The sequence below is a fragment of the Rhinatrema bivittatum genome, chromosome 6, assembly GCF_901001135.1.
Source record: "Rhinatrema bivittatum chromosome 6, aRhiBiv1.1, whole genome shotgun sequence".
NCBI lineage: Eukaryota > Metazoa > Chordata > Amphibia > Gymnophiona > Rhinatrematidae > Rhinatrema > Rhinatrema bivittatum.
Window position 1 is genome coordinate 304,841,232 of NC_042620.1, and position 23,221 is coordinate 304,864,452.

At 39.3% G+C, this 23,221-nt stretch overlaps 1 protein-coding gene across 1 annotated transcript in view; it reads right to left on the minus strand.

The window, feature by feature from the left end:
- The window catches only part of DIAPH2 (diaphanous related formin 2), a 2,404,298-nt gene that overhangs the window by 1,729,810 nt on the left and 651,267 nt on the right, over positions 1 to 23,221 (minus strand). The window contains exon 11 of the mRNA XM_029607438.1: positions 16,560 to 16,670. Coding sequence (XP_029463298.1) covers positions 16,560 to 16,670 — 111 coding nt within the window. The remainder of the gene's footprint in view (positions 1 to 16,559; positions 16,671 to 23,221) is intronic.

Consider the following 23,221-nt stretch of genomic DNA (forward strand, 5'->3'; position numbering starts at 1 on the left):
TATGTTAAGATCTGATTGCTGTGCTTATTGTATCTAACATACGCATATCCAAAAGAATGTCCAGGTCTCTCTTTACAACTAAAATCTGTTGACAATTAACAATCATTTCTCTTAAGACCAAACTATCAGCTATACCTAATCAGCCACTCAGAACATATTTTAATTATATTAGCATATCTGCCTGTCCACTATTCCCCCCCAAAAAAGTGTGTCTAAAATGATGAGTCTTTCTTAAGAAGTGAAGCATATTATTTTCACTGCACTTATGCTGAAAAAAAGAAAATCTGCACAGGCATCAAGCACTGCACAGCCAACACAATATGATGTTTTGTTTTGTTTTTTTCCATCAGTTGTCCATCAACTGTCAAATTTACTGCTTCTGATCAAAATGTCTTGCATAACCAAAAGCAGCATAAAATATTAAAGCATCAATACATTTAAAGATATTCATATACAAATGAACAACAACATTTTGTTCTACCTTCCGAAGGCATACTTTATGTACTGGGTTATATATATTAATTGAAAAATAAGCTAAAATTCTGCTCTTTGGCTTTGTTTTCCTTCATGCAATCACAGCACACAGCAGATATTTACAGTAAGTTTTAGAAACTGATAACTAGATTTACATTTACATTTGAAGACCTAATACATTGTTCCCTTTTTTTTTTTTTTTGGCTCAATAGTTTCCTACTGCCCCTTTTGAACTTTCAGTTCTATTGAAATCAGTCGCCACTGGGCAATGACACCATAAGCCTTCATTCCAAATTATGGGTAGCTTTCCTCCTATTTTATAAACACCTATTGCAGTGAAAATCCATAAACCAGAAGCCACAGACTACAGCACCCACTGAAAAGCAAAATTGCTTACCTTGTAATAGGTGTTATCCCAGGACAGCAGGATGTAGTCCTCACATATGGGTGACGTCACCAAACGGAGCCCAGGCGGGAAAGCTTTCTGTCAAAGTTTCTAGAAACTTTTGACTGGCCCTGTGAGGCCACTGAGCATGCCCAGCATGCTATGATATTCTCTGCCACAGGCGTCTCTCTTCAGTCTGGTATATAGCATAAAGCGATAGCAAAAAATAAAATAATAAAAGGTATGAGACCCAACTCCGCGGGGTGGCGGGTGGGTTCTGTGAGGACTACATCCTACTGTCCTGGGATAACACCTATTACAAGGTAAGCAATTTTGCTTTATCCCAGGACAAGCAGGATGCTAGTCCTCACATATGGGTGAATAGCAAGCTAGAGGCTGAGTCATGTTGTATTGAGGCAACAGTGAAGTATTGTTGTTGAATGAGTCAGCCGAAGATCCCAGAACATTGGATGTAGGAGGAGTTGGGATTCAACAGGAAACAAGTTCTTTAAGACAGATTGACTGTAGGCTGAATCTTGTCTTCCTTCTTTGTCTAAGCAGTAGTGAGCTGCAAAGGTGTGAAGAGAACTCCATGTTGCTGCTTTGCATATGTCTAAGATTGGCACTGAATGAAAATGTGCTACTGAAGTTGACATTGCTCTTACTGAATGTGCCTTTACTCGCCCTTGAAGACGAAGGCCTACTTGTTCATAGCAGAACTCTATGCAATTCGCTATCCAATTGGATAAGGTATGTTTACCCACTGCCTTACCTGGCTTGTTTGGATCATAAGAAACAAAAAGTTGAGTGGATTTCCTATGGACTGCAGTACGGTTTAGATAGAAAGCAAGTGTACGCTTACAGTCCAGGGTGTGCAATGCTGTCTCCCCTGGATGGGAATGAGGCCTTGGAAAGAATGTGGGTAAATTTATGGATTGGTTCAAGTGGAATTCCGTAACTATTCTGGGAAGGAATTTTGGATGTGTACGGAGAACCACTCTGTCATGTAAGAACTTTGTATAAGGTTCGTATGTGACAAGTGCTTGTTACTCACTAACCCTTCTAGCTGAAGTAATGGCTATGAGGAAGATAGTTTTCCAGGTGAGAAATTTTAGATTACAAGAGTCAATGGGTTCAAAAGGGGAGCGCATGAGTCTTGTTAGTACCAAATTCAGGTCCCAGCTTGGGACGGGTTTTCGAATTGGTGGTTTAAGGTGAGTTAAACCTCTCATAAATCTACTTATGAGAGGTTGTGTAGATATAGGTGTATCTGCTATCTTGTTATGGTAAGCAGAGATTGCACTTAAATGTACTCTTACAGATGAAGTCTGGAGACCAGATTCCAAAAGATGGTATAAGTAGTCTAGTAGAGAAGTTGTGGGACAAGTGAAAGGATTTATATCCTTTGCTGAGCACCACAAAGTGAATCTCTTCAATTTAGAAGAATAGTTTTTTCGTGAGGAAGGTTTACGTGAAGCTATAAGCACTTGAGATATATGAGATGAAAGATTGAGTGGTTGTAAAATCAAGCTTTCAACATCCATGCTGTCAGGGACAGGGACTGAAGGTTGGGATGTCTCAACCGACCCTGATCTTGAGTAATGAGAGTGGGAGCTACTCCTAGACGAATTGGATCTCTGACTGAGCGATCCAGCAGTGTGGGAAACCATACTTGTCGAGGCCAATGCGGGGCTATGAGAATCATGGCCCCCCTGTCCTGTTGTAGCTTCACTAGAGTTTTGGTTATGAGCGGTATTGGAGGATACGCGTATAGCAGGCCTGAGTTCCAAGGGCGAGCAAAGGCGTCCTTGGCTGGTTGGTTCTTCTGTATGTGTAAAGAACAGAAGTTGTCCACTTTGTGATTCAGAGGTGATGCAAAGAGGTCTATGGTTGGTTGACCCCAGCATTGAAATATCCTGGTTGCTATTGCAGGATCCAGGGATCATTCGTGTGGTTGGAAGTGACGGCTGAGTCGGTCCGCCACTACATTGTGAATGCCTGCCAGATAAGTGGCTCGTAGGGACATTGAGTGATGCAAGGCCCAGCCCCAAATCTGTGCTGCTTCTTGACAAAGGAGATAGGAGCCCGTACCTCCTTGTTTGTTGATGTACCACATGGCTACTGTGTTGTCTGTCTGAATGAGAACAGCTTTGTGTAAAAGGCAGTCCTGGAACGCATGTAGTGCATAACGTATCGCTCGAAGCTCCAGAAAATTGATTTGATATGTTGCTTCGAGTTTTGTCCAAGTCCCTTGTGTGTGGAGATTGTCTATATGAGCTCCCCATCCCAAGGTGGATGCATCTGTAGTTAAAGTAATCTGTGGTACTGGGTGTTGGAAAGGTAGGCCCTTGCACAGATTGTCCATGTTGGTCCACCAAAGTAGAGATGATTTTAGTTGGTGGGTCACTTGAATTGGATAGTGTAATGGTTGAATTGCTTGGATCCATTGTGACCTTAGAGTCCATTGAGTTACTCTCATGGCTAGCCTTGCCATAGGAGTAACATGAACTGTTGATGCCATGTGACCTAGCAGAATCAGAAACTGATGAGCTGTGGTTTGTGTCCGTAAGGAAATGGACCTTGCTATCTGAATAAGGGTTTCTGCCCGTTCCATAGGTAGAATGGCCTTTGCTTGATTTGTGTTCAAATCTGCTCCTATGAATTGAAGCAGATGAGTTGGAGTGAGATGGGATTTTTGATAATTGATGAGAAATCCCAGGGAGTGAAGCAGAGCAATTGTTCGGTTGAGAGAAGTTATTGCTCCTTGTTGAGATGGACTCTTTATGAGCCACTCGTATAGATATGGGAAGACGTGGACACCTTCTTTGTGTAAGTGTCCTGCTATTACCGCTAGACATTTGGTGAAGACTCTGGGAGCAGATGGCCCACTGTGAAGCGCAGGTATTTGCGATGAGGAGGGTATATTGGAATATGAGAATAAGCATCTTGAAGATCCAGAGAACAAAGGCAATTCTTTGCCTGAAGAAGTGGAAGCATGGTGCCTAGAGAAACCATCCTGAACGTTTCTTTCTTTAGAAATGTGTTGAGATTTCTGAGGTCTAGGATGGGACGTAGGCCTTTGGTTTTCTTTGGAATGAGGAAATATTTGGAGTAGAATCCCCTGCCCTTCTGTGTCCGAGGCACTGGTTGAATGGCCTTGGATCTCAGAAGGGTGGATAATTCTGTTTGTAATTGATGAAGTTGAGATTTTTGTTGTTGGCATGATGTTGGTGGAAATTCTGGAGGAACTGAAGTGAAATTTAGTTTGTAACCTTGGGCAACTATTGAGAGAACCCATTGATCTGAGGTTATGTTTTGCCAATTTTCGTGAAAAAGGGATATTCTGCCACCAACTGGAAGGTTTGGTTTGGGATTGCAAGGTTGAATCTGTTCTCTGGTGTAATCCTCAAAAGCCTGTTGCAGGCCCTGTTTGTGCAGGCGGTTGTGGACGGGCAGGCCTGGATTGTCTGGCTTGAGAACGCTGAGTTGGCCTGGTGGATCTACCCCTATTTGTTGGTTGGTAGTACTTGCGTGGCCTGTAGTAAGAGCGTCTTACATCTCTTCGTGGAGGACGACGAGAAGGTTGACCAACAGGTTCTTGTGGGGTCTGACACAGTTGTTTTAGTGTCTCCGTGTGATCCTTGAGCTGTTGAACCGCTTCTTGAATTTTATCTCCAAAGAGATTGTCACCAAGACAGGGAAGGTCAACCAGCTTGATTGAACCTCAAGCCTGAGGTCAGATGCCTTGAGACAGGCCCACCGGCGAGCAGTGATTCCTGCTGCTGCTGTTCTTGAAGCAGTTTCAAAGTTATCATAAACTGCTCTCACTTCATGTTTTCCTGCTTCAAGACCTTTTGATATAATTGCTTGAGCAGGCTCTTGGAATTGAGTTGGTAAGGAAGTGATGAATTGTTCCATCTCTTTCCAGAGATTTCTTTGATGTTGAGTTATATAGAGTTGATATGCAGAGATTTTAGTACTCAGCATGGAACTCTGGTAAATCTTCTTACCCAATGTGTCCAGGAACCTGTGCTCCCTGCCTGGTGGGATGGAGGAGTGTGGGCGCACACGTTTAGATTTCTTCTGTGCTGATTCCACAACGACAGATTGATGGGGCAATTGTTGTTTATGGTACCCAGGAGCTGGTTGAACAATGTAAGTAGTTTCTACTCTTTTGTTCACTGCAGGTATGGAAGCTGGGTGTTCCCAGATTCTTTTTTGAAGTTCCAATAACACCTCATGTACAGGTATTGCTAGTACCTGTTTGGGTGGATCCACAAACTGTAATACTTCGAGAGTTTGTGCTCTGGTATCCTCCTCAGCAGCCAATTTAAATGGAATGGAATCAGACATAGTTTGTATGAAGGATGAAAAGGAAAGATCTTCTGGAGGTACTTCTTTCTTCGGTCAGGAGAAGAAGGATTGGACATGAACTCCTCTGAGGAAAATTGAGAGGGTTCATCATCCCAGGAGTCTTCTGATTCTTCTCTATAAGTTGTTTGAGTTGTTGGAACTGGAGGGGCTTGTAGCCCGGAAGGTCCAGGTTGTGGGTCATCGAGGAAAAAATCAGCAGATACCTGCCTTTTTGTAATAGGTGGTAATTTGTCGATGACTTTTTGGTATCTTTGTAGGAGGCGATGATAAAATGCCTCATCATGCACCTCCTCCGATGGAATAGGTTGCTGCAGGGATGCAGTCATTTGATTCATTGATGGAATTTGAAAAATCATCGATGTAGATTGAGTCAGTAGCCTCGGTGTAGTGGTTATAGTATCTGCCGAGGATCTTGAGGGAAAAGACGTTGTTGTCATCGGTGTTATCACCGGCATCGATACTGACGGTGAAGGTATCAGCATCGATGGCATAGCCATCGGCATCGATGTTGAAGATATCGGCATCGATGCTGAGGGTATCGGCATCGATGCTGAGGGTATCGGCATCGATATCGAGGGTATCGGCATCGACCCGGAGGTCGGCATCGACAGGCCTGTCGGAAGTTGTTGCTCTTGTAGAGCTTGGAAAACAGCTTGTCGAATCATTGTAGACAATTCAAGCTGTGGTGTGAATGAGGGCTCAGATGGTGTATGCGATGGTAGTGCAATGACCATCGATGACGTTGTCGGTGTCGGTGACGGCGAAGGCCCAATCACCGGCGTGTCTTGGTTTTTAGACCGCTTCGGCATCGACTCGTCCTGGGACACCGTTTCGGAGGACAATCGATGTCGATGGCGATGTTTAGTTTTCGATCGTTCTGTTGACTTTGTAGAGAGTACAGAAGATGGCGAGGATGAACGGTCTCCTGATCCATTCGGACGTGGTTTTTTAAGGAAAACTTTCTTTGTTGCTCCAGCTGGAGACGACCTCGGTGCTTTTGAGGGAGAAGAAATTAGCTGAAGAGAAAAAAGGTGTTCCATTTTCTCTTGCCTAGCCTTTCGTCCCTTGACTGTCATTTCTGCACATTTCTCGCAGGAATTTACATCATGTTTTTCTCCGAGGCACATTACACACTCCGAATGGGGATCAGTAATGGACATATTTCAGTTGCAGACTGTGCATTTTTTGAAACCGGTCGCCATTTTCGATCGACGGCCGTTGATGAAACGAACGTGTGTGTGTGTGTGAAAAATTTTCAGCCGAAAATTGTTAAACAGTCAGTACTCACCAGCCGGCAAGGCAGAGATCTTCCCGTGACAGAGAATATTTAGAAAAAATGACTTTTCAGTCAAAAAAGAGATTCCCAACGGTAGGGCTATCGGTCCGCGGTGCGAACGGCAGCGCGGAAAAGTGAAGACTGAAGAGAGACACCTGTGGCAGAGAATATCATAGCATGCTGGGCATGCTCAGTGGCCTCACAGGGCCAGTCAAAAGTTTCTAGAAACTTTGACAGAAAACTTTCCCGCCTGGGCTCCGTTCGGTGACGTCACCCATATGTGAGGACTAGCATCCTGCTTGTCCTGGGATAACCTAATATACGTGCAATGAGTATGACCAGAAGGTGGCTCCAGCTTACCCCTTCTCACAGAGGCTATAAATGCTGCTGCTGTAGCAGCCCCAGCCACACAGAACAAGTTATATAGATAGTTCTTATATACTGCCTATAAAGACAACCATGCTAAGTAGTTTACTGTAATACATAATATACACATAATTTAATGAAAATATAAGACTACCAAAAACATAGGAATAAAATCAATATACTGTAAAATAAGGAGTTTTACATATAGATGGATTGAATATGCTCACCTGGATTTTCAGCCTATGCATGTGCACTTTCATAAAATGCATAAATTTGCCTGCATAGCCTTTTATCATAGAGTAATCTTCCATTCCCTTTATCATTTTGGTTGCCCTTCTCTGCACCTTTTCTAATTCTGCCATATCTTTTTTGAAATGCAGTGATCACAATTCCACACAATACTCAAGCTCAGCTACACCATGCAGCGATACAGAGGTATTATGATATTATTTGTTTTATTCTACACTCCTTTCCTAATAGTTCCTAACATTATCTTTGTTTTCTTGGCCACTGCCAAAATTTTCCCTCCTTGAAAATTTGAGAAAATAATTAAAGCAAAGGAAATTTAGAGTAATCAAGAAAAAATACAATCTTTATGACTACAGTGGTTTAAGCAAAATTATGCATTCATTTACAAATGAGAACAATAAACAAGTAGTGGTAAATGAACTTTAGAGTTTATAGCAAGAATATATAATTTTGCTAAAACCTAAAATTTGTTAATAGGCCAGACTTTACTTCTGGACTTTCTGAAATGAAATCATTGACCTTTCTCTTGTGACTATCAGACTGCAAACTATCATAAATGAAAATATAAGTTAATCGTACAGAAACTTTTTACTCAACAAAAATTTGTTGAGTAGATTTATGACTAATTCTTAATCTTTTTGATCACATAAACAGATTTCCAAAGAAATAAGGCATTATACTTTTCCAAACTATAACTATATAAACTATGTTGCAAAGATGGAAAGAAACTAGAACGCAAAAATACAAATGGAAGGAGAATTGATAAAGAAGTAAAGCAAAGTGACAAGACTTTTCTTTTTCTTTAATATTTTTAGAAATGTCAGAAAAAGAAGGAAGGCCAGAGGTGGAATTTTAAGAGTGAAATATAACAAGGAGCAATATTTGGAAACAAAAAAGCAGAAATGTTAAATACTTCTGTTCAGTCCTCACTGAAGATGATTTTTGAGAAGGATTGCTGATGGTTAGCAAAGGTAAATATGGTAGTGGGATTATCACATGATTTATGGAAAAGTATTTGTGAGGAACTAGAAAAACTAAAAGTGGACAAAGTCATGAGTTTGGATGAGGTATACAATAGGATAACTAAGGGAACTCAAAAAGATTCTGGAATTTTCACTGAAGAAGTTGACTTGTTCAAAGGATCTTTGGATACAGGAGTAGTTCCACCAGAAAGGAAAAGGGAAATTATGATCCCTAACATCATAAGAACAATTTCCATACTGGATCAGACCATCAAGACCAGCATCCTTTTTCCAACAGTGGCCAATCCAGGCTGCAAGTACCTGGCAAATGCCTAAACACTAAGTAGATCCCATTTTACTGATGCCAGTATTAGCAGAAGCCATTCCCTAAGTCAACCTGATTAAAAACCAGTCAATGGACTTCTCCTCCAAGAACTGATACAAACCTTTTTTAAACCCAGCTCACTAATTACAATAATCACATCCTCTGGCAACAAATTCCAGACCTTAATTGTGCCTTGAGTGAAAAATATTTTTTTCCCGATTAGTTTTAAATGTGCTACTTGCTAACGTCATAGAGTGCCCTCTAGTCACATTTACCAATTCTAGACCTCTCAAGATTTTAAAGACCTCTAGCACCATATCCCCCCCTCAGCAGTCTTTTCTCCAAGCTGAACAGCCCTAAACGCTTTAGCCTCTCCTCAAAGGGAGCTGTTCCATTCCCTTTATCATTTTGGTCACGCTTCTCTGTAGCTTCTCATTCACAGCTCTCTATATTTTTTTTAGATGTGGCTACCAGAAATGTACACAGTACTCAAGGTGTGGTCTCACCATGGAACAATACAGAGGCATTATGACATTTTCCATTTTAATCACATTCTGGTTGCTTTGTTGACTGCTGCAGCACACAGAGCCAATGATTTCAATGTATTATCTATGGTGATGCTTAAATCTTTTTTCTGGGTGGTAGCTCCAAATATGGAATCTAACATTATGTAACTACAGCATGGATAATTTTTCCCTTGGACAAATGTGGACAAGTGCATTTTTCATCTTGCACTTGTCCACATTAAATTGAATCTGCCATTTGGATGCCTAATCTTCCAGTCTTGCAAGGTCCTCTACAATTTATCACAATCCGCTTGTGATTTAATTACTCTGAGTAATTTTGTATCATCTACAAATTTGATTATCTCACTCTTGTATTCCTTTCCAGATAATTTATAATTATATTGAAAAGCACCAATCCAAGTACATATCTGAGGTACTCCACCGTTTACACTTTTCCACTGAGAAAATTGGCCATTTAATCCTACTCTGTTTACTGTCTTTTAACCAGTTTGCAATCCACGAAAGAACACTGCCTCCTATCCCATGACTTTTTAGTTTCCTCAGAAGCCTCTCACGAAGGACTTTGTCAAACGCCTTCTGAAAATCCAAATATGCTGCATTTACTGGCTCACCTTTATGTACATGTTTATTAGCCCCTTTGAAAAAATGAAGCAGATTTGTGAGGCAAGACTTGCCTTGGGTAAATCCATGCTGACTGAGTTCCATTAACCATGTCTTTCTATAAGCTCTGTGATTTTGATCTTTAGAATAGTTTCCAGTATTTTTCCCAGCACTGAAGTCAAGCTCACTAGGTCTATAATTTCCTGGATCACCCCTGGAGCCCTTTTTAAATATTCTGGTTATACTGGCAACCCAGTATAACCAGTTACAATGGATGGTTTTAATGATAGGTTACAAATTTTACCTTATAGATCTGAATTCTCATTTTTTAGTTCCTTCAGAACCCTGGGGTACATACCATCTGGTCCAGATGATTGGCTACTCTTTAGTTTCTCAATCTGGACTACTACATCTTCCAGGTTCACAGTGATTTTGTTCAGTTCATCTGAATTATCATCCTTGAAAACTATCTCTGGAACAGGTATCTCTCCAACATCCTCATTAGTAAACACAGAAGCAAAGAATGTATTTAGTCTTTCTGCAATGGCCTTATCTTCCTAGTAACAGAGAATTTAGAAACTACAGGCCAGTTAGCCTCACCTCAGTAGTGGGCTCAACTGAAGGAAAGGATGGTGAACTATCTATAATCCAGTATGTTACAGGATAGGCAGCATAGTTTCAATGAGACAGACCATGTCAAACAAATCTGATTGATTTTTATTTTTTCATTTGAACTAGAGAAATATATCAAAGGTGTGCATTGGATTTGGTTTACTTGGATTTCTGCAAAGCTTTTGATACTATCCCGCATAACAGGCAAATAAATAAACTGAGCAGCCTGGGGTTGAGTAACAAGGTAATGGACTGAGTTAGAAATAGGATGAGTGATTTATTTATTTATTTAAAGACATTTATTACCTGAGTGATAGACAACAGAGTACACTGGTAAATAGAATTCAATCTCACGACAGAAAAGAGATTAGTGGAGTGCTTCAGGGATTGCCCTCGGGCTATTGTTGTTCAATATCTTTGTCAGTTATATTTGTGGAGAGGTTAGAAGGAAAACTATGTCTTTTTTCCAGATGATACTAAGATATGCAACAGAGGAAGACAAAATAAGAAATGATCTAAAAAAGCTTGAAAAGTAGTTGAATATGGCAATTTAAATTCAATGCAAAAAAAGGCAGAGACATGCACGAGGTACAGAAATCTAAAGAAACTGTATGTGATAGAAATGAGAGGCTGATGTGCACTGGCTAAGATAGAGACATTCGGTGATACTGACTGATGATCTCAAGGTATCAAAAGAGTGTGATGATGGGTAGAGCCGGAGAGTTGCTAGGTTGCATAGAGAGAGACGTACTATCAGAAAAAGAAAGATAATCATTCTATACAGGTCATTGGTGATGCTTCACGTAGAATACTATGTTTAGTTCTGGAGGCCTTATCTCAAAGAATATAGGCAGAGGCATTCTAGAAAAAAGGCAACCGAAATGGTGTGGGGTATACACCCAAAACTTTGAGATTGGACTTCTGTATATAAATATGTAGATCTTAGAAAAAAGGCAGGTATAATATGATGGAGTCATTTAAATACCTGAGAGATATTAAAAATGCAGAAGGAAAAAAAATGTTTTTAAATGGAAAGGCAGATGTAGAAATAGTGGTTATGGTCCAAGGAAACAGATTCAGAAACATCAGGATAGATTATTTCATGGAAAGGGCTGTAGAATGCCTTCCTAGAGAAGGTGGCAGAAACAAAAGTGGTAACAGAATTCAAAACAGCATGGGATAAACTTTGAGGATCTCTAATGACAAAAAAAATTAGTAAAGAAGCACTGGAGTACCCTTAAGGGAGTGGTGCTTAGCCCAAAACAGCAGTGAAATGAATGTATCGGGCTTCCAAAACGTTATGGCGTGACCCTCCCTAGCTCTATTGCTTTCTTTCCACTGGAAAAGGTTCAAATTTCATACGTCATTGAAACCTTTTAGGTATCTGAAAGTCTGTATCATATCTCCCCTGCACTTCCTCTTCCAGGGTATACATATTCATAATCTTCAGCCTCTCCTCATAGGCCTTCTGATACAGACCCCACACCATTTTCATCGCCCTTCTCTGGTCCACCTCCATCCTGTCTCTATACTTTTTGAGATGCAGGCTCCAGAACATAGTCCAAATGAGGCCTCAGCAAGAACCTGTACAAGGGCATTATTACTTCTTATTTTTTTATATTGTTTATTCCTCTATGCAGCCCAGCATTCTTCTGGCTTTAACTATTGCCTTGTCACATTGCTTTGCCATCTTCAGATACCCACACACTATCACCACAAGATCCCTCTCTTGGTCTGTGCACATCAGTCTTTCACCCCCCTCCCCGCCATAGATTGGATTACCGCATCCCAGATGCATGACTTTGCACTTCTTGGCATTGAATCTCAGCTGCCAAATCTTCACTCACTTTCCAAGCCTTAATCACGTTTCATTTTCTTTACTCCTTTGGGCCATTTTGTTTTAGATCTTAGTATCATCCACAAATAGGCATACTTTACCTTCTATCCCTTCTGCAATGTCTCTCACAAAGATACTGAACAGAACCAGACCCAACACCGATCCCTTATGGCACTTGGCTTAACATAGCTTTCTTTTCAGAGTAATTTCCGTTTACCATTACACGCTGTCTCCTATCTGTCAACCAAGCTTCTCATTTTATTTATTTAATTTATTTAGACATTTTATATACCATCGTTCCATGTATAGATCACAATGGTTTACAAAGTGCCATTCATAATTATAACTCAACAAACAACAACAAACAGGGGTGGTATTCATAGGCATTAGTAACCATCAAGTGGAATTATCTAGTACTTATTAATAATTGATCTAGTCCCCAAGGCAATGAGTATGGAAAATTAAAACAAAATGATAGTTGTTACATATTAGATAGAGGGTTGTTTTGAGAGTTTATTCTCTAGTTTATTCTACACAAATCTGATTTTATTCACAAGCCTCCTATGCAGGACCATATCAAAAGCTTTGCTGGAACCGAAGTAGATCACATCAAGTTCACTTCCTCGATCCAATTCTCTAGACACCCAATCAAAAAATCAGATTTCTCTAGCAGGACCTTCCCCTGGTGAATCCATACTGCCTAGTCATAGGGGAAAAGAGAGTATTGGCTCTAACATAAATAGCTCTAAACTAGATACCAATTAAAATGATATCGTTTTTTTTCTTACAATCAGTATTTTAAGATCTGAATCATCTCTGAAAACAGAGTTCTATGATATAGAAAACCTGAATTTGGCAACCAAGGCACAGATCCAGTTCAGCATTCCTTTGGGTATCCTAGTAGCCAGAAGTAAATCCTAAGATATGGGGTATAGGAAGATACTTCCAAGTAAGGAAATTATGGCATTGACATGGAAAACACTCAAGAATTCCCAAGGATCAACTTTTCTGCATGTCACTATCCTTCACAAAAGTTTACAAATAATCAAAGTACAGGAAATGTCTGCAAGATTTCACAACAATACAGAAATCTTTACAACAAAAGCCAAACTGACCCCAATTTAGAGTACAGGAGCATTTTAAAAAGTATGTGCAAGTTATTAAAACAACCACTCACACAACAAAGTGTAACACTCTAGAGAGGGAAATAGTCTTATAGCTATTTACCACCAAAACATATCAGAGACTAGACTAGAGACAATATCATAGGCATTTGCTCACGGTAAACCTTTAATCCGCTGTCTCTCGCCCTCAATGGGCCGCAGGCAGTAGTCAGCCTGTGAGCTCGAAGGTTTTTAATCATCTATTGTCTCTAAGGTTTCCCGTGAGCAAATGCCTATGATATTTTCTCTAGTCTAGTCTCTGATACGTTTTGGTGGTAAATAGCTATAAGACTATTTCCCTCTCTAGAGTGTTACACTTTGTTGTGTGAGTGGTTGTTTTAATAACTGGCACATACTTTTTAAAATGCTCCTGTACTCTAAATTGGGGTCAGTTTGGCTTTTGTTGTAAAGATTTCTTTATTGTTTTGAAATCTTGCAGACATTTCCTGTACCAGGGGGTCACGATTTGAAGCTCCAGGGAGGAAGATTCAGAACCAATGTCAGGAAGTATTTCTTCACGGAGTGGGTGGTGGATGCCTGGAATGCCCTTCCGGAGGAAGTGGTGAAGACCAGAACTGTGAAGGACTTCAAAGGGGCGTGGGATAAACACTGTGGATCCATAAAGTCAAGAGGCCGCCAATGAAGAGTGGGTGACTCGCCAGAATGATGGCTACTGCCTGGACACAATACCCTTATTCAATAAACATACACATGGTTACTGTGACTCCAACATCACTCTAAGCTTCAACAGCAAGAGGAAATGTGGAAAAAAGGATTTGCACTCACAAAGCCGGGAGTAGCTGGCTTGTTACGGCGGTTACTACCCCAAACCAAATGTGCCTGATACTTCACTTTCGATGCACATCCAGCATAGCTCTCTGCTCCAACGGCAGGGGAGAAGAAAAACTGATACTTCACGCATATCCAGCATAGCTCTCTGCTTCAACGGCAGGGGAAAAGAAAAACTGATACTTCACGCATACCCAGCATAGCTTCAATGGCAGGGGAGAAGAAAAAAGGATTCACACTCACAAAGCGGGGAGTAGCTGGCTTGTTACGGCGGTTACTACCCCAAACCAAATGTGCCTGATACTTCACTTTCGATGCATATCCAGCATAGCTCTCTGCTTCAACGGCAGGGGAGAAGAAAAAACTGATACTTCACGCATATCCAGCATAGCTCTCTGCTTCAACGGCAGGGGAGAAGAAAAACAACCAATAAGGGCTGTATAACATAGTCTGGGTTAAAACAAATAAGCATGGGTGTAGCTTGCTTATTGCGGCGGTTACTACCCCTACTACCCCCTAACTAATCAAGCTAGATATTTCACTCGGATGCAGCTCCATCACTGCTCTCTACAATAATGGTGGGGGAGGAAGGGAAATAGAACCAAGAGCTAAAAGAAACAGATAAGTATGAGAGAAAAAATGTGTGAAGCTTGCTGGGCAGACTGGATGGGCCGTTTGGTCTTCTTCTGCCGTCATTTCTATGTTTCTATGTTTCTATATGATACGTTTTGGTGGTAAATAGCTATAAGACTATTTCCCTCTCTAGAGTGTTACACTTTGTTGTGTGAGTGACTATTTGAGAGGTGTTTGCTTCTGTTCAGTGAGTTATTAAAACAAAACATTTCCATTCTACAGAAGTTGTGGTAACTTCACATCTCTTATCAAGGTAAAGATGATCCAATTTGACCACAACTTGCCTGAAACAATACCACATTTAAGTTGTACTACACTAAAAATTAAATTTTAAGATTGTGAAAGTCTAGAGAAAATTTAAAAAAGGCCTGAAAACACAAATCTGATTTTTACATACCAGAAATTAATCAAATGAAAATAATTTGATCACATCTACATCAATCAACAAACACATTACGTTCTGAGTTCCCACCATCATTGTTTGAGTTCTGCATACTGAAAAGTCTGGATTCAAGAAATCAAAGACATTTCTTGACTTGTATTATTATACTGAGACTGTAGAGTGGAGAAGTGGAAGAGTACAGTACACAGCGAACTAATGGTTCACACTGGAAAATCCTGGTTTAAGTTCTCTGAAGAAAAAAATCTGAACTATACCTTGAATACTTAAATTCTACAATCACTAAGCGACAGCACAAAAGGCTGTAATATGGCACAATATTTTAAAAGACTAGCAATTTACACAAGTATACCTCAATCTTGTTGGATTTTGACAAGGAAGTAGAAAAAGAACTTTACAACAAACCTTATAGGTACATTTATATTTTGGGTTTCTCAATTTCTAATAGCAAAATAAAATTCTCTCAAAAGCAATAGTTGGGCACTTCATCCCTACATATCTGTAATATATTTGTGGCCCCAATGCCACAAATGCATCAGATTGTATACTACTAAAAATGTTTATGGTAAAGTGGAGAATATCCCCTTATGGGAAATCTGAAAGGTCTAGAAATAGCTGTAAAGGGTGCCCATGAAATTTAAGGGGCAAAAGGTTGCATTGTTACTAAAGTGAGACTGTTCCAGTGCTGGCAGATCATCTCTTGGTCAGAGGGTGTTACATGCCTTCTTGACTCACAGTGGGGTAAAATCCCTAAGGGCTTGGTCAGTAGGAAAAGTGATAAGCCCTGACTCTACTGAGTTTGGGGCTGGCTCCAGATTGGAAGGAAAAATAAAGGTTGCATCTGTGATCCTCTCCCAAGGTTATAGAAGGGAGTAACAGGTGGGGCAGATTTTCTCCCAAAATCTCAGGAAGCCTGAAGGAAAGAACTGAAGTTTTGTAATACTATTTGAAGATCTAAATCAACCTGTGCTTAACTGGGTTAAGAGCTTATCAACACCAGCAAGACAAACCGTGCTAGAAGGAACTTGCCTTGGGGCTTGGAGAATCCTGATGCTGCACCAGAGGGAGCTTAACAGGACTGTGCGAAAAACAAATGCAATAATGGAAAGGAAAAGAGGGCCAGGATAGGCTCGGGTAGAGATTAACTAGAAGAGGGTATATATTGTAGGAACAGAAGAAGTAACTGTTACTAAAGGAAGAAAGAAAGAAGAAATTTGGGTTGTTTGAGGAGTGAAGAGCCAATTAAGAAGTCTAAATTTTTGGTTGATTACCTTTACCATTTGGTATTTCTCAACATGTTTTATTCTGAAGAATCTACAGTAAGCTACTTTTGCCTGGACACTTTTATTGTGTAGAGTGTCCTTGGCCTAGTACTAGCCCTACAGGTTTTCCTGCCCCCAGAGTCTTGACACCCCTCCCCCCCCCACCACCACCACCACACACACACACACACTTTTGGCCTATGATTCCCAAGCCTGGGAAGGTGAACCCTGGTAGAAACAGGTGTTATATATTAATGTAAAATGCAGATATTATTTGATCATTGCAATAGAAACAAACAGAAAAAAAAAACAAAAAAAAACTTACAGGTAAAATTTTCTTCAGTCCACAACGCAGAAATTCATTTCTTAAGTGTATCCTGAAATCAAGATCTTCTGGAGAGGTGACAAGGGCATTGATGAATTGCATGCAGGCCACCTATAATTAGAAATAATATTAATGAGATCCACACTGCTTACTAAACAAAACATTATAGAGGACATGGCACACAATTTAGAAAGTAATATATAACATCTATAGTGTAAACAGGTATTCACATTTCAGTATAATATTGCAAAATACCAAAAATATTTACATTTTAACAAAATATTAAGTAAAAAGCACACAGCCATCAAGAACTGCAATTAAACTACTGGTAAATGAGGTCATATCAAGGATGTCTAAGTCTGGGTCATGACATCCACAAAATGGCCTGATTTTAAGCAATCATCTATACATATTAATGAGACATACCTACACACAGGCTAATCAAATAAGAAATAAGCAAATGTACATGTTTTAGTAAGAAAATTAGATCTCTGTGTGATCTGAAGGAACTGTGCTTTAACTAAATCCCAATAACTCAATAAGAGTAGTTATTGGTGAAGGGACTTTTCATTTTTTGAGTTTTACATATATGAAAAAAATATTTCTACTCAACAGTTACAGCTTTAAACTATAAAGAAATCAGCAACATGATATATGTAGTGGCTACTTCATGAGGATCAATGCATATTACTTCCAATACAGTCTCAGTCATATATATATATGCAGTCAATATAGACTAGAGAGATATAACAAAAACCCCATTATCCAACATTCATAGAGAATAGTACATGCCAGTTAATCAAATATGCTTGTAATCTGACAGCCCTCTGCATCCTACGCCAGGTAGCAGTCTGCGAAAGAGGAGGAGAAGGGTGTTGCTGCAGTGTATACAGCACAGATCAGAGTTGAGAAAAGCTATTCTTCTTCCTAATCCAACACTCTACTCCTGTCAACTCCACTCCACACCCCTCCTCTCTTTTCCCCTCCTGCCCTTGCACGAAATAGGAGGGGAGAGTAATGCAGAACTGGGCAGAGCACAAGCAGAACAAAGGAAAGCTATTCTGCTTCCTAATGTTGATTAATATTCTTCTTAAACCTTGAGAGCAGTTAAAAAAAAAAAAAAGAAAAGAAAATAGCTGGTTAGTCGAGCTTTCCAGTTGGTTGAGTGCTTTATAATTGGGATTTGCTGTAGATAGATACATGCATATAGATATACATACGAACACACATACTTTAAAATATATGCATAGTTTAACGTGACTTACCTAGAAGTCCTTTAATGCTAACAATACTGTGTGTAGAAAGGAACAGGCTAACTAAACTGTTTTATATGCAGCGTTTATAATGCAACCAAAGCATATGGCAAAAGCTGCTGTGCTATTTTATTGAAAATTCTCATTTTAGGCAATCGTGTTAGTTATTGAAAATGCATAATTAAATTCTGGGAAAACACATTGTCAGTCCATTAGAACAGAGGCATGACCAATCTTGCCTCAATACTTTCAATTAGACTGAGTCTGTAATGCTGATTCTTATTTATTTTAAAAACTTCTATTCCGCTCATTTCCAACAGTTCAAGCCTGATCACAACATGTATAGACATAATTAAAATACATACAAAACATAACAGAAACACTAAATACAAAGTAGAGTCTTCACAAGTGTTGCTGCACAGAGAAAGTAAAATATATATAAAAAATTAGAAATATTTCCAGTGAAAATATTCAAAATGAAAATTAGGAGCAAATTTGATACAGAATCACATTATGTACCTTGAAATCAGTTTATAATTTGGAATCCTACGTTTCTTATACATAGTTCTGTGTTTTAGATAAGTTGTTTGGACATATCAGTAAAAAATAAACTGCTTATCTGTTGTAAATTTTTGTTCCAGTATGCTGAATGAGTTTTCAAAGCTTAATTATGCCAAAAACTCAGAATAAAGAATTGATGGTTGAACCTAAAATATACTGCAGCACTTTGGAAGCCTTTTGTTCAGGAATAACCAGTAAAAAGTGCCCCTGTGAAGATTTAAAACACTTTACTAATGGAACCATCTGTGGCTACAATCCTTTGTGTATATATACCTACAAAAATAACTACAGGAGCATTAAATATACAAAAGAATGTATCTAATGTTTATTCATTTTTAAAAAAATTTTATATGAACATGGTAAACTTATTAAGAAGCTATTCTTCTAAAATGAAATTCAAAACACCACGTTACAAATATTTAAGCATGTCATTTAGAAAATAATTAAAATGAAGTATATATGGGTTAAACAATAAGTTATCCTGAATATTCTGATATCTAGAAAGCATAATCAAAGCTGTCGAGTGCTAAGGTCTTTGTTTTTACAAGAGTCTTTACAAGAGGATATGCAGCATGTAACATGTAATCAAAACCACATAATGAAAGGGGAAAACTGACAATCTTGCAGAACCTTGATAACTGAAAACCAGTGCGGTGTTCTCATTTTCATTTTAGAAGAATAATAGTGTTTTAAGGCTTTACTTTAGTCATATAATAGAATTTAAAAAATGAATAAGCATTAGTTATATTCTTTTGTATTTGTAGTTAATTTTGGATGCCTATTATAGATAGGCACATTTAAAGTATTTATCTGCCATATTTTGTATATTTGTATATATATATATATATTTGTATACACATATATAAACTCTAGATATTGGGCAATGTAAATACTGTAAAATGCTCAACTCATGCCAGAAAATATCAAAACCGAAAAAAAATGCGCACTGATATGAAATATTTTTATCAATTAAAAAAGAATAACTTTATTAAACATAAATTTATAAAATGACAGCAGTTGTGAATTAATATTCTAATTATATATGCGTCATTTCAATTCCTGTGTTAAAAAGATTCCAAGCGAGAGGAAGACTTGTAGGATGCTATTAATCCAGTAAGCAGCATTTGCCTCATCTGTAACGCTTAGGTGGAGAACCTGGTTGCAGCATTTGAAGCTTTTTGAATTTGGTTTTCACACAAGGAAACTGTTACTTTTTGGAATTTGGTTTTCACACAAGGAAACTGTTCCTTTTTGGAATCGCTTCAGAATATGAAGGTCATAATCATAAGCTGGAATAGAAAACTCTGTTTGGAAAAACTTTCCTTACATCCCAAAAGAACTTTCTCACATTCTTACTAATATTGAACACTTGCTGTAGTTTGTCTACAGGATGCTAATATTCTATAAAAGCTTTTTTGGAAGAGAACTATAAACTACAGAGTGATTTATGCCAAGGATTTTCCCCTGAGGAAGCTATTATCAGTGAAACAAGGGCCTTGTCAGGGATTTTGCATCATACCTGAGGACACATCATACGTCTTTAATCAGTTATATATATCTGCAACCTGAAAACAATATTTCCAAATTTTGTACCCAGTTCTTTTAAGGTATACAATATCTGTTTTATATGCTAAAAGCATACAGTTTTGTACATATTGTTTTATTTGGTAAACATATTCGGTATCTTAACACTAAAGTAGAATGAATGTTTACAACACTTGTATATTTATTTATTTATTTATTTTTGGTTTTTATATACCGGAAGTTCCTGTATACAATACATATCACTCCGGTTCACATTTAACAGAAATAACTATCGCCGGGGAGGCGGTTTACATGGAACATATCGAATTAATAAACGGATAATATATAATAAAGTACAATCTATTGGGAAAAACAACTAAGATCAACTTAGAACACAACTTGGAAACATATAACTGAAGTAATATAAACATTAGATTATTGCTGTAAGGCAAGGATGGTGGTTGTTCTTCTTGCTTTTAGCTCTCTGGGAAAGCTTGACGGAAGAGCCAAGTCTTGAGTTTCACTTTAAAAGTAGTATGGCACGGCTCAATGCGGAGGTCCGGTGGTAGGGAGTTCCAGAGAGACGGGCCCGCTGTAGATAGAGCACGTTTCCTCAGGGTAGATTTTGCAGGTTGGGTGATCATTCTGTTCTGGTATGCCCTTCTGGTTGGTTTTTTAGAGGAGTGTAGTTGAAGCTGGAAGGTTAAGTTGAGTGGAGAGATGTTATGTAGGGCCTTATGAATCATCATGCAGGTTTTGAACTGAATCCTATATTTGATGGGCAGCCAATGGAGATGCTGGAGGATCGGGGTGATATGGTCCCTTTTTTTGGCGTTTGTAAGTATCCTTGCAGTGGCATTCAGTACCATCTGGAGTGGTTTGGTGGTGTATGCTGGAAGGCCCTGCAGGAGTGAATTGCAGTAATCTAGTTTAGGGAGAATGATGGCTTGGAGTACTGTGCGGAAATCCCTATAGAGTAGAAGAGGCTTTAGTTTCTTTAGCACTTGTAATTTCAAGAAGCATTCCTTTGTAGTGTTATTTATGAATTTATTGAGGTTGAGTCTGTTGTCTAGTAGTACTCCCAGATCTCTGACTTGAGGTGCGGTGGCATATCCTGAGGTGTCTGGAGAGTTGCTGGATGTTGGCGGGGCAGGTTGATCCGGTGCTATTATGAGTATTTCCGTTTTGTTGGTGTTTAGAACCAGGTTGAGGCTGGTTAGAAGATCGTTGATGGATGAGAGACATTTTTTCCAGTAGTCCATGGTTTTGTGTATGGTCTCCGTGATAGGGATGAGAATTTGTATATCATCCGCGTATAAGAAATGGGTGAGCTTGAGGTTAGTAAGTAGATGACAGAGTGGGAGAAGGTAAATGTTGAAGAGGGTGGGGGAGAGTGATGATCCTTGTGGTACCCCCATCTTGGCTTGGATGGGGTGAGATTCCTTGTTGTTTATCTTAACTTTGTATGTTCTGTTCTCTAGGAAGGACTTAAACCAATTGAAAGCTGTTCCTGTGATGCCGATGTCTGTAAGACGTTGTAGTAGGCTAGAGTGGTTCACGGTGTCGAACGCTGAGGAAAGATCCAGAAGCGCGAGGAGACAAGGTTGGCCTTTTTCGAGACTGAAGATAATGGTGTCCGTTAGTGTGGATAATAAGGATTCGGTGCTCTTTTTCTTCCGGAATCCATATTGGTTAGTGGTAAGGATATTGTTGTCATCAAGGAATTCAGAAAGTTGTCTGTTGACAATTTTCTCCATGATTTTAGCTAGCATGGGGAGGTTAGCTCTCTTGAATCATTGAAATAGTACAGCATTATCAGATTTAACATGTATGTGAGGTATATCTATATTTCCAAGGTATCCTTTTTATATATGTATATAAAATTAGAACATTAATTCACAAATGCTCATTCATTTTCTAAAATTTTGTTTAAGAAAGTTCTTAATTGATAAAAACATTTCACATCAGTGTTCATTTTTCTTCTTTTTCTTTGTACATACAGGGTCCATATTAAGACAGTCCAACTAGCAAAGATAAATGGGTAAACTTATCCAGCTAATTTTGGAGACTTATTCAATAGTGAAGCCACAATGCTGAATATATCCAGCTATCTTAAAGTTAGCTGCTAACTATAGCCATCTAACTTTAGGACAGCTCTTTGACCTGATCAAATTTAGCCTGCTAAGTCATTGGGAAAACTCTGAATATTGGAGTTAGCTAGTAAACCTCCCATTTATGCCCCTGGAATGCCCCTAACTTAGTACCTGAATCACTAAGGGTTTTTCTCACTTATTGGGCAGCAAGAAATTAGACGGACAGATGCCCAAATATTCATTTAGCTGGTTAACTTCTGAGTTAGCCAGCTAACAGGGTCATTCATCAAAAATGCGTTATGGCGTTAATGCCTGTGATAAGGCCAAAATGCACACAATGGTCGCGATAGCGCATGACGTGAATGTAAATTTTTCAAAGGGGCGGGATTGGGGAGGGGTTTGGGCAAGATTAATGAAAATGAGGGACATTATCACACTGTGCAATAGCATAACACAAGCAATCACACGTTTTCAACACCAGAACTACACCCTTTTTCCTGGCGTCAAGCTGTGTGATATGCCTGAAACGGCCGTAACACAATTCACGATAAAGATTACATATTGCATTTCGGCCATTTCTGGGCTTGGGGAGAGAGTAGTGGAGTGGAGTGTAAAGGTAGAGAAAGAGCGCCTCTGGGAAGGCCTTCACAGTATTCAACTATTCATATCAGTATAGGAGGGCCAGCTAATAACTCAGGGTGAGGCTTTGGTGGTGGTTTAGGGTTTTGAGGCCAGTTTTACGTGCAGAGTGAGAATTACGAACAGCAAGTACACCTCAGTGAAGATTTGACATCATTTGTAGTGAGGAAATTCTCACAAAGTTGAGATTTCTACAATGTTCTATCACCCTAGCTTAATGGAATCTATACCAGAGTACTATCAAGCTACAGTGAGAGAACATAGTAGAAATGTCAACTTTGTGAGAATTTCCACTGTGCATTGAATAATTTCTTCTACGATATAATGGAGGTGACCACTATTTTTCATTTTCTGCAATAGTTAAAAACATCTGCAATTTGATGATAGAAACTGACTTTCTTGACCTCTATGTTGCGGTCCCGGTTGCGAGTGCCGCGACCGGGACCTTACCTTCGCTGCATTAGCCCCTCTTCCCTGGTGGTGCACGTGCGCGAAAGGCCAGGAGTTAAAGGGCCTTTCCTGCCTTGGGCGCCCTGCCTCCCTTTCTGAAGTCAGACCCTGGCAAATACTTAAGGCTGATGCCTGCCTCAGC